This window comes from Melitaea cinxia, chromosome 17, assembly GCF_905220565.1.
Source record: "Melitaea cinxia chromosome 17, ilMelCinx1.1, whole genome shotgun sequence".
NCBI lineage: Eukaryota > Metazoa > Arthropoda > Insecta > Lepidoptera > Nymphalidae > Melitaea > Melitaea cinxia.
This window is the reverse complement of record NC_059410.1, coordinates 3,977,648-3,992,153: the sequence shown is the minus strand read 5'-3', so window position 1 is coordinate 3,992,153 and position 14,506 is coordinate 3,977,648. Positions and strand designations below refer to the sequence as shown.

At 37.2% G+C, this 14,506-nt stretch overlaps 1 protein-coding gene across 1 annotated transcript in view; it reads right to left on the bottom strand.

Annotated features, from left to right (window-relative positions):
* The window catches only part of LOC123661492 (putative phosphatidate phosphatase), a 125,456-nt gene extending 123,430 nt beyond the window's left edge, over positions 1–2,026 (bottom strand). The window contains exon 1 of the mRNA XM_045596448.1: positions 1,767–2,026. Coding sequence (XP_045452404.1) covers positions 1,767–1,878 — 112 coding nt within the window. The 5' untranslated portion in view covers positions 1,879–2,026. The remainder of the gene's footprint in view (positions 1–1,766) is intronic.
* Positions 2,027–14,506: the final 12,480 nt, after the last annotated feature.

Genomic DNA, 14,506 nt, shown 5'->3' with positions numbered 1-14,506 from the left:
ACTTCAAATGAATGCGCCCACTGTTCACAGTGAGAACGTAATGCACTTTGTGAATAAACTTTGTTTATCGCTTTGCTACATGTTTGTTGCATGTAAAACTGGGTTTCTAAACTTGTTTTAAACTTTATTATTGCCTTTTTCAATAATCCATATTACTAAAAAATACAATATTATTAATTGTGACTATTTTATACAGTTATTGGTGTATAAATGTATAAGTGTAAAAATTAATCGCTAAACTCAAGAATGAATAAATGCTAGCCATTTTTTTAAATTTTCGAATACTGTAGAAATACCTTACAAATTGAATTCTTAAGAAAATAGCTCCGAATTGGACAATTTGCAAAAAAAAAGGTAACAGATATTACAACTTTATAAATAAATAATAATAAATAAACGCTTCACATTCAATTACAACTTTATGTATGAGGTAGTTGGCAGTATAAGACAATGTACTACCACTAGTATGTAACAGTAATGCTTTATTTCAGATTATTATATTAATTTACTATCGTTATATAATTTTTAATAATAATATATTTCTGAAGCACAATTAGTCAAAAACTAAACTTAGCAATAGACATACCCGCAAGGCAAAGTTATCACTAACTAATAATCTCAATTGGTAAATCTGATGTGTTTGAAAATAGAATCATCAAAAAAGGACATAAAATATTAATAACATAATACAATTTAATAATCAAAACCATTAAAAAAAATTTAGTCTGTATTTTACGCTGTTAATTATCAAAAATATTACATGACAAAACTTTGAAAATCATTTAATTTTAAATTATTTCCTTATTTATTATATTAATAATTGAGATTAATTTTACTACATCAGTAGATTAAATTAAAAAAAAAAAAACAGTGACAAATTAAAATTGTAAAAACACAATTAATGACTAAGCAATTAAAAACAAATATTAGTTTAAATTTTATTACTTTAAATATCATATTAATAAATTCTTAATATATATTCTTTCATTAATTCATTCATTAAAAATAATTAAAATTAGATTCATTCATAAATTCTTAATTTATATAATAGAATATACTTTTTAAATTATAATACACTTTATTTTTGCTATTAAAAATTAAAATATAATACCTATAAGGAAACATTTTTAGTTTATTTTTGCTAATATTGTGTGTTATCTTTATCACAATGATTCATTTAGTGAAAATTGTAACTGATAATGTTAACTGATTATTTAGTTATATAGAATAGATATTTTTATATACTCTAAATTTATTTAGAAAATATGGCAATATTTTAATATTTTTTTATGTAGGTATTGGAATTTTACAATTTATTTTTTTAATTAAGTATTTGTTTACTTAATTTTTTAAATTATAATTCGGTTACGTGATTGATCAATTTACTTAAAAGATTTTTTTTGAGTACTGTGGTTTAGGTTAGGTTACACTTAATATTACTATTAGTTTGATTTTTTACCGTAGTACATTAAAAATAATTATCAACTAATTTAATGATCCAATTTTGTACGCAAATTTGTGGCAGTACGAAATGCAATACTGATAACAAAAAATAGAACAACATGGGTAGTTCACGATCTTCCGCTCTAGTTTTTTTTACATGTAAATTGTCAACAAAACGACTTCTTTATTCAGTATTATTTCACGGCCTTGAAAAGATATTCAATGTCAACACACGATATACAATCAGAACGCCATTAATTATTTAACCAACAATATATCTCTACTTTAAATATAAACAAAAAATAAATAAAATAGAAACTCACCAATAAAGAGTATCGTAAAATCCAGCAAAACTTTTCGCAAAACAAATTTGGAATCACGATCTATAGTTATCGAATGATTACGAGAGTTCGTTTTGCGTTCATTTCTCTCCATTTTTATTGTTATTTAAAATATTATAAGTTATAAAACAAAATAAAATCACTGAAAAAACTATTACACAAACGTTACGAAACGTCAAAGCGGAATACCGACTGAACGGAACGTCAACGACCTACACGTCAAACACACGGCGCATGCGCGCGTCGACTGCGTCGTGAATTTGTGATCCGTGAAACGACGGGATACATTTACAAGATTAATCAATTAAATTATCATTTAAAATATTTTTTTAGCAATTCTTAATTTAAGTTTAAAAATATATTAATTTCTTTTTACACGATATTTTTTTTTATATTTTAGGTAAATTCAGCTAATTAGCTGTACCTAATTAGCTATTTCTATCATTTCCAATTTAAAACATACAAAAAGCAGATCTTTTAATTATTTAATGTTTTTCCCCACGTAAAATTTTATCGCAATTATATCGCTACTAAGTACTACCAGTCGTAACGTTAGTTGAGTAGTTAAGTATTTTGATAATTTTAAGCAAACAAATACCTACTTTTAAGTAGAATAATGCTATCTTAAAATGCGCAATAGTGCAGGGTAGATAAGTAGGTCGTATATAAACTAGGCCTATTTATATAAAGGTATCCACGCAAAAATTAAGTCACTGTAAATTTTTACAGGTAAAAAAAGTTTTATATTAATTTGAGAAGCTAGATAATTATCTTTATATTAATCTGATCAAGTTAATAACTAGGGACAGTCTTAGGGGCGCTGAACGGGGTACCCACCGGGCTTTTGTACTCTTCAGGGACCTGTCGCAAAAACATACCCAAATCTATAACCATTTACTGTCTAAGAAAAAAATTACAGTTTACCTTGATTTTTTTAGCAACGTCAGAGTATCGTATAATAAACTCACATTATTTTGTTAAAATATAATACCAAAAATGTTTTAGCAAAATATGGGCCTTGTCGTCGAAGGTTACGTAAAGGCTAAGGCCATTTTACAAACCGTTACAAGGCGTATGTAAGTAATTTCGATTTTAATTAATTACGTCTAGAATTACGTCTAGAATTACGATAAAAATTGCAAATTAAACATTTAATAAACCAGTTATTTTTCAATTGTGTGAAACAAAGTTATTAGCTGCAATTGTTCGTGGCCTATTTTTTGTACAGCAACGAATTTTAGTTTATTACGTTTTTAAAAGTAAATTACTAAATTTATTGAAGCGTATATTTATTAATTTAATATAACAATCTGATTTCGTATTGAATATTACAGAAAACGTTTTCATAAACACTGTAAAAAATAATGGTTTCTCTTTCTAGCAAGTCCTCCGCAAGTCCTCCGTGTATAGTTGTAAGTATAAAGACTATAGTAACTTAAATAATATTTTATAAGCATAATATATTTAAGTCAGATTTGATTAATCGGTTTGAGCTGGATGAGGATTGCTGAAAACCGGGATGTCTGGCGCGAGCTTGGGGAGGCCAATGTCCGGCAGTGGACTGCAATAGGCTGAACTGACTGACTGATTTGATTATTATTTTGTAAACAGTAAACTTACAAGTAATAAATTATACTTATTTTAAATCTTTAATTTTTATTATTTTATTTTTTAACTGTTTAAAACACAGGTACACAATCCAACAATGGGAATCCGAGTGTATTGAAGTTTACTAGAATAAAAAAAATGTGAGTTTTATCAAAAATATTGCTTTTCAATAGTTTTTACACATCAAATAGATAGATAATATGATAAGACACAACGAGGACAAAGTCTGATTGAGTTTTACAATTAAACAACAAAAATTACAGATAAGTAGCCTTTGAATAATTGTGTTTGCTCGCAAACGAAAAAAAAAACCGACTTCAATTACATCGACGAGTAATACAACGCAGATCGACGAAAAAATAGTCAAGTAATAACGCATTATCAAAGATTACTCAAAAAGTAGTTATCAGATCTCGATGAAATTTAAATGTGACTACATGATAATCATCGGCTTTCGATTAAATTAAAAATCATTAAAATCGGTACACCTAATAAAAAGTTATTGCGGATTTTCAAGAAGTTCCCTCGATTTCTTTGAGATCCCATCATCAGATCCTGGTTTCCTTATCATGGTACTAAACTAGGGATATCTTCTTTCCAACAAAAATATAATTATCAAAATCGGTACACCTAGTAAAAAGTTATTGCGGATTTTCAAGAGTTTCCCTCGATTTCTCTAGGATCCCATCATCAGATCCTGGTTTCCTTATCATGGTACTAAACTTGGGATATCTCCTTTCCAACAAAAAAAGAATTATCAAAATCGGTACATCCAGTAGAAAGTTATGCGGTATAATACAACGTAGGTCGACGAAAAAAGCGTCAAGTAAAAACGCATTATTAGATATAGCTCGTAAAGGAGTTGTTAGATCTCAAATAAATTTAAATGGGACCAATTGGCACACACCACCTTTCGATTAAAACAAAATTTGTCGAAATCGGTCTACCCGGTCAAAAGTTCTGATGTAACTTACACAAAAGAAAAAACAAAAAAAAATACCGTCGAATTGAGAACCTCCTCCTTTTTTGGAAGTCGGTTAAAAATTTCGATGGTTCGGGTGGTTGATAGGGATCCCTATAAAAGCTATGATCCTTTTGAAATTTTATATCTTTTTGTAGGATACGCACAATTACACCACGCATGGTCAATTCTCACCTTATATTATTTACATGACAGCCATGGAGATCCAGTGTGACACGGAGGTTTTAATCCTTAGCTTTTTTTTTTTGTTAAAAGGTATGCCGCTTCAGTAGTAATCGGTAGCTTTGAACACCTGTGCACCCTTGGTCCCTTTTGTTATTTACTTTCGTTATTACTATAGGTGCTTTACAACTTTTTTGTTCGTTTTAGTTGTAGTATAAATTTCAAAAATGTCACTTTTGTTCATCTTTTTTTGTACGAATGATTTTTTTTTAAAACAAACATCAATTCGTACTTTTAAACACAGGAAGATTAAGTTTGCTAATGATCAGTAGGCATTGTTTTCCGTGTTAGTTACTTGTTACATGAAGATATAAGTTCCTAGGTACCTATATTTTTCATTTCACTAATATGCTCTCAAAGAATATAATAAATCTTTTTATTTATTGTGTTCACCTTTACACAATCAAACAAACAACATTCAGTCTCTCGTCAAATAGCGTTTTTAGGGTTCTGACAATTTTGACACTCGCAAGGAAATCAAAACCTACAGGGTACTTCCCGTGAACTCAGAATCTTAAAATTTGGCACGAAGCAAGGTCTTATAGCACAGATATAGGAAAAATAGTGAAAAGCATAAATTTCTTGTTATCATCATCTTTAATAATTTTTGTAAGGAACCCTCGGACTCTCGAGTCCATCTCGCACTTGGCCGTTTTTTTTATGAAGTTATTTCGAATGAACTCAATTTGCTTGACTTCACGACTGTACATCGTTAGCTATACCTTTTCGTTCAATAAAGTATAAAGCCAAGCCGAAATATCCTTTTGTTTTAGTCACTTAATGGATTTCATATATGAGACCTAAAAAAACCTTTAAAAGCGCATGTCTTTTGATAGCATTGTGTAACGGTCGCTGAAGTATCAATTTCCGACACCAAGGTTGAGTATGTTGACATTTCTGATAATTTACTAATGAAAATGAGTCATTATTATCGTTAGCTGATTCTATTTATACCGATTTTATCTGCGAATTCAATCTAAAACGTATAAATTATTAAATTCGTACAAATTCATTGTAGCAGAACTTATCGATGATTAATTATCATTTTATTTTCCCCACAACGGTCAAGAGATTTAAATTGTATTGTGTAGGAGTAATTAGTGGGTGAAGTATTTTTTCACACAAGTTACACGTCACGAATACACTTATAGCAGGAGTTCGAATAGGCCATTGAGAACTTTTTCTCTTGAATTAACAAACTACAATTTTTAGATTTGCATCTGCGAATAGAAATAATCATCTCATCTTTAAAAACAGATTCGGTACTTTTTGAGACTATTATTTGCTAAGAGACTAACTAATTAAAACTAATTAAAAAACCTGTCTGCCATATTAACACAATCGAATAAGTACAACACGTATTATTGACGCCGCGTTGGCGCAACGGTTACAGCCATGGATTGTACCTGTTGCCTTGGCGGTTGCGGGTTCGATCACCGTACATGACAAACATTTGTATTGGCCATACAGGTGTTTGCCGTGGTCTGGGTGTTTGTGCAGTCCTTGTGGGTCTCCCGTGCCTCGGCGAGCAAGTTAAGCCGTCGGTCCCGGTTGTTATCACGTACAACTGATAGCGATCGTTACTCATAGTAGGGAATATATCCGCCAACCCGCATTGGAGCAGCGTGGTGGATTAAGCTCTGATCCTTCTCCTACATGGGAAAGAGGGCTATGCCTTTATAGCGGTGGGATAGCCAGTAGCCCTATATAGCCCAGTAGTGGGATATTACAGGCTGAAGCGTAACCGTTAATTTAAACTGTTAATTGTATTATTTTTATTATTTTCTTCATAATGTTAATACTCTTCTTCATAATGTTAATACTCACAAATGTACAATGTTTGAATATTTATAATAAATTTGTTGTAACTTGTACACCTATGCTGACGCTAGACCATTTCCTTTGCCCTAAGGTTGCCTGGAAGAGATCGCTTTTTAGCAATAAGGCCGCCCTTTGTACCTAATAAATATATTGTCAATATTTTTTCTTTCTTTGATATGGATCATTTCTGTTTTTGGTGTACAATAAAGTGTATTATTATTATATTCCTGAATGTCACTCCGCCCGCCCAATGTATAATAGATACATAATAGATACATATATTATAATAACTACTTATATAAATAATATAGTAAATTTACTTATACTTACATATATAAATATAAGCGTGTGGAGGAATACGCCCCGGCAGGGAGATCAAACGGCCGGGGGTTAGGGCTGTAGGCTGAGAAACCGGCGGACAATCCTAGCCGAGTCAAGTAACACCGCCTTCTGCATCCTGGCTGCGAGCGAACCGTCCCGTCCCCAGTTGCCTCAGATGGTGAGCGAGGCTAACCGGGATCAAACCGTTGGCAGATATTACGATAGGGATTATTTCAGCAGACCCCACACCCCACATGTCGACAATCTCGTGCGCCAGATCCAGATATTTACGTTTTTTCTCAGTCTCGGCTTTCACGAGGTTCTCGTCATGCGGGACGGTGATGTCCACTAAAAATACCCTCGACCGTGCCCTGTCCATCACCACGATATCAGGCTTGTTCGCCAGTATCGTCCTGTCTGTGGCGATAGGCAGGTCCCAGTAGAGCCGGACTCCGTCGCGTTCGAGTACTGGCACCGGTGAGTATTGGTAATACGGCATCCTCTGTTCCAGGAGACCGTACATAAGAGCAAGCTCTTGGTGGAGAATCTTGGCCACTTGGTTGTTCCTGTGCAAGTACTCAGTATTAGCAAGCGCGGAACAACCCGAAAGCACATGCCTGAGTGACTCACCGGGATGACGACAGGCTCGACAGAAGTCGGGAGTGCCATCCTTCAGGACGTGCTTTCGGTAGTTGTTCGTCTTGACCACCTGATCTTGTATTGCACAGACAAAACCTTCGGTTTCCCCAAAGAGGTCGCCGAATCGCAGCCACTGCACGGAGGCCTTACTGTCCACGTGAGGCGCGTGAAGCGCCTTGTAGAACCGTCCATGCAGTTCCTTCTCCATCCATACGGTCTCCCGGTCAGAGGTGCTCAGTACGACCGGTTTCTGCCAGTTCTCTTTGGCCAAGGCTAGGGGGGTTAGTCCTTTGTCACACATTGAAACGTCGCCATGCAAAGCGCTGTCCCGTCTCGTCTCAAAGTAGGCCCTGAGGCTGCACACCTCGCGGTTATGCATGGTCTTAGCGCTTAACATGCCTCGACCACCACACTTCCGCGGGATGTACAGTCTCATGACTGACGACTTAGGGTGATGCACGCGATGGTACGTCATAGTTGTGCGGACTCTTCTATCCAGGGCGTCAAGTTCGGTCTGAGTCCATCTGAGTATGCCAAAGGTGTACAAGAGAGTGGGCATGACCCAAGCGTTATAGGCTCGGACCTTGTTGGCTCCAGACAAGTAGCTCCGAAGAACTTTTGTCAGCCGTCCAAAAAAGATTTCACAAACTGCCTGTTTCATGTCCACTTCCTTCACCCCTATGCATTGTGACATGCCCAGATACCGGTAAGATTCAGCTTCGGAAAGGGTCTTGAATGATGTTAATTCGAGACTAAGCTGCGACGATTGAGTCACCTGACCCCTGTCTACATGCACGACCGCACACTTATCCACTCCAAGCTGCATCCTGATGGAACTGCTGAACTCCGTAGTGATTTTCAGCAGTTCCTGCAGGCGTGCAGCGTTAGGTGCCAGCAATTTGAGGTCGTCCATGTAGAGAAGGTGGGAGACTTTAGTACCTCCTCTCCGAAACTAAAAGCCTGTCCCCGAACGCTCCAGCAGGGTGCTTAGAGGGTTCAAGGACAAACAGAACCATAGCGGACTCAGGCAATCACCCTGGAAAATACCCCTCCGTATCCTGATTGGGTCACCCGCACCCGTCAGTCGCTCGCCCTGGAGACATAGGATCGTGCTCCATTGCCCCATACATACTCCGAGGAAGTCTCGAACTGCCTGGTCAATCTTGTACAGCTCGAGGACCCTCAGGAGCCATGAATGAGGCACCGAGTCGAAAGCCTTTTTGTAGTCGATCCAGGCGGCCGAAAAGTTCCGACGGTTGCGTCTGACAAGCTGGCCCGCCACAGAGTCGATGAGAAGGAGCTCCTTTGTACCGCGACCGCCTCCACGACATCCGTTCTGAGCTGCAGACAAGATATTAAACTCACCAATATGTCGTGAGATCTTACAGCTCAGAACGGACGTCAGTGTCTTGTAGATGGAGGTCAGACACGTTATGGGGCGGTAGTTGGTGGGATCTGCGGTGTTGGTGGACTTTGGAACTAAGTGAGTGATCCCGGTAGTGAAAAGGTTCGGGAGTGTCTTCCGATCTATTGCCTCTTGGTATTGTCGAGCCAAGGTCGCATGGCAGACCGAGAGCCCTTTCAGCCAGTAGTGGTGCAGACCGTCGGCCCCCGGACTTTTCCAGTTCGGAGCCCGCCGGACCGCACCACTGACGTCCTTCGTAGAGATGGCGATTGGGTTCATCGGTTCGATTTTAGCACATGCGTCCTGAACCGCCGCAATCCAAGGGCCCTCCTCGTGCTCCACCTCCCCTGACCATATGTTGCGCCAGAAGGCGACGAGGTCAACCGTACTCGGTTTTAGGGAAGCAGAGCCCGATATCGGGTTCTCCAGCTTTCTATAGAACCTTTTCTGATCACTCACGAAGAGGCGATTTTGTCGAAAGCGCTCAACTCTCTCAGAGTACCTGCGAATGCGCTTTCCCCATGCCGCGATTCTCTGCTTCAGGTCGTCGATGCGCTCTGTTAGTTTATCGGCTATGTCAGGCTGATCGAGGCTGATGCCTAGCCCGTTGAAGGCCATTCTAACAGAGCGCACAATCCTTGGCCTTGTGTTGCCCGACCTGAAAGCTAGCAGCCTACCAATGAGGGCCCTGGCCAGGTTGATACGGCGTTCTATTCTCCTCTTCCAGGCTGGTACGTCGCTATTCTTATGAGTAGCGCGTCCAGACTCCTGGGTCTTGGCTCCGACAAGGCGGTGCACCGCTAGAGCGGCGCCGAAGAGAATAGAACCCGTATCCTCCAAGCTGAAGCTGGTTTCCAAATAGGGAGGCAACAGCCTGTTAGCTGCCTCAATGGCATGCCGCGTCGCGGCATTGAGGGGGAGGCGAGAAAGTTGCGGTCTCATTTCCAGAGGAGCGCCTCGAGTCTCGGAAATCGCCTCGTGCAAGATCCCTCTCATCTGTTCTACTTTTTGGGCGACTGCTCCCTCAGTGATCGCCTCCACAGGCGCTTCGCTACGAACGCCTTCTTGTTGCGTTGACACTTCGTTGCGCACCGTGGACACGGGTTCGACTTCAGGAGCAGCCTCACGTCGAAATCGTTCGAGCTCGGCGGCGTCAAATATGCCCTTTCGTTGGATGTACCGAGCTCGATCTGCCAGGTTCTGTTCCGTGACAGTTAGCGTAGGCTCAAGCAGTAGGAACTCGCGGTGCATTACTGCCCGGTAGCCAGTCCGCCCGGTCTCTCGTCCTACAGCCCTATAGTACGCACGCATGACATTCTCATTCATCTTCGGTGTCCATCTCATGCGACGTACTCCACCAGCGGCGGGCAACGAATGCTGAGTCCCTTGGGACTCTGTCGTCGCCAAGCCAACTGGTAGGGATGGTGGATAAGCCGACATGTCAGGTGGTGGTGCCGGTCGGCGGGGTTGGCTGGCGGCCCGCATGCTGCCACGTCCAGCGCCAGCTCCAGACGCGCCCTGGCGTCCCCCAGGCAGCGGCCCTATGCGCCTTTCTAAATTATCCTCCATCATAGTATTTTTTTGAGTGCTAATATACTCACTTGGAGAGGCACTCACGCTCTCCAAGGAGGCTGCGCGGGTGTTATGCAGCTTTTGTTGCCCTTAGTCGCCTTTTACGACACCCTAGGCGTAGGAAGGGGTGGTCCTATTCTACTCTGCCGGGAACCACACGGCATTTATTATTATTATTATTATTATCTACCTACTTCTCTACTCCTCTTAACTATTATCAAAATTATGTACACTAATTCCACTAGGATCTTATGTGGAGTTCTATTACTGGAATTACTCCACTTTTGATCCTTTCGTCTGTACGTCTCGGGCTTTTATTTTTTTTATGAGTCGTAGTAGGTAGACTGAACCTTTTATAGACCTTATTGTTATAGTTAAAATAATAAAAAAATGTTAAAAATGAAAGTTGGCGAGGGTAATCCCTTTTAATGTCACTTTTATTTTTAGTTACAATAAAGAATAAATATTATGTTTTTTTTTCACGTTTTTAACATGATCATAAAAGTGTTTAGAGGAAAACGTTGTACGATAGCATAGTAGTGAATGATGATTCTGGTTAGCTATTAAAAAAAAAATTCCAATAAAAACATTAACTTAATGATAATTTTGACGAGATTCTTACGCAAGTGATATGTCTTTTGTCAAACTGTACTTACTTTTTTTTTCACAAACGAACAAAGACATAATTATTATTATTTCGTTGTAGCATATTAATAAATTTAATTCATTAGCTAATGTACCGTATTTGAAATATTTATTACAACATAGGAGTTTGTCATTATTCTAAATTATTTAAATATTTCTATTTTAATAATAAATGATAATTTTAACTTAACCATATATTGTTAATTCAAACAAAAAATATGTTAAAATAAACCTATATAGTTGTAGGCATAGATTATACACTTATATACTGGTGTTGTAGGTTTGGTTATTAAAATACGTTCAGTTTGGTTCAAAGCGCCATCTGTGATCATTCATATAGAATAAAATGTGCAATTTTGCCATCTAGTGTAAAAATATTTAACTTATTTGTGAGTTGTAGTTTATAGTTTCACATGTATTTAGTAGATGGCGATATTAGAAAATTTTAAGTACACTACCTCCTCACTAGATGGCATTACAGGCGTGTAGTTTCATTACATTCCTTAAAGTATAACATTTACCAATAAAACTCACTAATTACTCTATACAAATAATGTTAAATAAAAATAGATAAACCAATAATTGCAAAGGTAACACGACATTTGCAGCACTGTAAAAACATACACATCACACACACATCAGCTTATTGCAGTCCACTGGTGGACATAGGCTTCCACAAGATCGGGCCAAACATTCCTGCCCCACTGGTAATCAAAATAGCCGGGAACTAAAGACCGAAATTTTTTGGACGTACTCATGAGTTTTGCCCGTAGTCACCACGCTGGGCAGGCGGCTTCGTGACCGCAGTGCTGGCTTTATCGCATCGAAGACGCTGCTGCCCGTCTTCAGTCGGTAAATTTGAAAGCCAGCAGTTGAATGGTTATTCCACCATTGGTCAGCTTTATAAGTTCCAGCGTTCCAGCGTGGTGACTATGGGCAACACACATAAATTCACGCCATTTTTGGCGCAAACTTGTGAAGGCCAATGTCCAGCAGTGGACTGCGATAGGCTGAAGTGATGATGAGTGATGAATTTTGAACGAAGTCACGAGTAGAACCTGTATGTTTATGTTAAATTTTTTGACATATCTTTATGAATAGTAGGTAAGCGCATTTAGATTTTACTATTTTATACTTGTAATGTTGATTAATTGAAGGGATCTTTTTAATTTTTAAATGTAACGGCAATCGTTTTTAACGAGTAAGCTCCAGTCGCGTGTTAAAGCTGAGACACATATCTTTTTTATTCCACAGGCCATCTTAAGGAAAAGCCATATCCTAACCATATCTTTAGGAGAAAACTCCAGCACTTGGTGAGTGTACATCCAGTCTACGTGGATAAATCAACTGTGGAATCCACTAGTTCTTCTCAGCCACGCATATAGTATTTATTTATTTATTTATTTACAGAAGAAAAAAAGATACAAAATAGTAATAATCATAATAAAAATAATAAATGCGGTCATGTCAATCTCTCTCTTTAAGTTGGTCTAAAAAGAATTTTTTAAATATGTTTTTGTAGTTATTTTTTTTTTAATTTGATGGCAGATTATTTATTAAGAAAGGAATAATATATTCAAGCGTACGTTTTCCATAAAAATTACTATGCCTAGGTATTTTTAATTTGTGACTCATTTTTATTTGAATGTTTGAATTAAAATATTGTTCTATTAATAATGTATATTTTATTTTAGTATGTATTGGCATTACTTTGCAGTAGTTAAATAATTTCAATGAGTTGTTTTTGTATTTATTTCTTATGTATATGGGTACGATTGTTTTTAAGATTCGTAATTGGAGATGATAGATTCTATCGAGATGTGATTTAAATATAAGACCGTAGGTGCTTAGTCCATAAGATATAATAGAAAATGCAAATAAAATGCAGTAAGCCAAAGAAAGCAGGTACCTACCTAGTATTTATTAACTAGCCCGTTGGCGCAGTTTTTAATGACCCTACTTTCTGCTCCGGGGGTTGTGGCTTCGATTTCCGTCCCGAGTCTGGGTGTAATATATTTATCTATATACCTAAGTATTGTTTATGTTTATCGAAAATAAATGTGTAGCTGTTATCTATTAGTCGACTGTTACCTATAACACAACCATTATATTGCTTATCCTAGGAACAGTCGACCTTGTGTGTAAGCTATAGACATTTCTTTACTTATTTATTATTTATTTATTTATTATTGAGACGAAGACTTAGGAAGCTTGACTTCTGAACTTTATTGATTCATTTCAGTCACTCAACCTGTAGTATTAAGTATCTGATCAATGATAATCCGAAGATAAAGTTATTTCTTAAGCTTACACTTCTTCTTATCCGTGAGTACTAAAGTCAAAATGCTATGATAACGAGGTCTATCTATTTTCAATGGACTGTACTGATCCTTCTCAGCCATTCTTCTTGTTATCAGAACATATTTAACCAAAGTAAACGTTAAGAAATACTCAGAAAGTGTTTAGTTTGTGAGCCTTCTTAAGACTCAAAGCTATGCGAGATGTATCAAACCACCGCGAAATCGACCCATCCTTCTCAGCCGTCCACTAGTCATCATCATCTTCCTGCCCTTTTTTTTTTTTTATAATCTTTATTTTTTTTATAGAGGGTTTGTTCACAGGTTGAACATGCCACCCTCATTTTTACACACTAAATCTTACACACGACGCTTAAGATATATCTGTACAATTTTATATACTTTTTTTGCTTCTTCGCTAAGAGGAAAAGCTAGGATAGTATTATGAACCCCTATGTTACTACGTGTTACATTGTATTTTGTGTAAAAAACCTCTCTCTCGGCTTCAATCCGGACACATTCAGTCAAAATGTGATGGACATCTTCTGTTCTTTCGCACTCCGTGCAATTTGGCGAAGTTATCTTTCCCATAAGAAAAGCAAATGCATTAAGGGGAATGTGTCCCGATCGAAGTCTGAAGGCAATAACAAGATCAGACCTGCTCATCTTTGCATCATCAAACCATGGGCGAGTAAATATACTAGGTTGGATAGTCTTATACCATACTCCTTTTGTCCGCGAACGTTCATCAAAATACTCCTTCCAAATGTAATGACATCTCTTCTTAATAACATGTAACATGTCAGAGTATAGTGGTAAACAATCACAAACAATACCCTCAGAACAAGCTTCTTTCGCCAGTACATTCACCACCTCATTGTATTCTATACCAACATGAGCAGGTATCCATTGTATAATAACTTTTATCCTTTCGCTATTCATTTTACATAGTAAATTTAAAATAGTATAAGCCAATGGAATGCCACGCCCTCCATACGTACAACTAATTAAATGTTGAAGAGCACTTTTTGAGTCACTAAAGATTACAAAAGTTTTCTCATATAATGATTCAATATAAGACAAAGCTTCCAAAATAGCAAATAATTCAGCGTACATTACCGAAGTTATACAATTAATCTTAAATTTAGCGAAAGAGTCTAATTGTGGATCATAAAAAGCTGCTCCTATGTAATCGTTTTCCTTGGAGCCA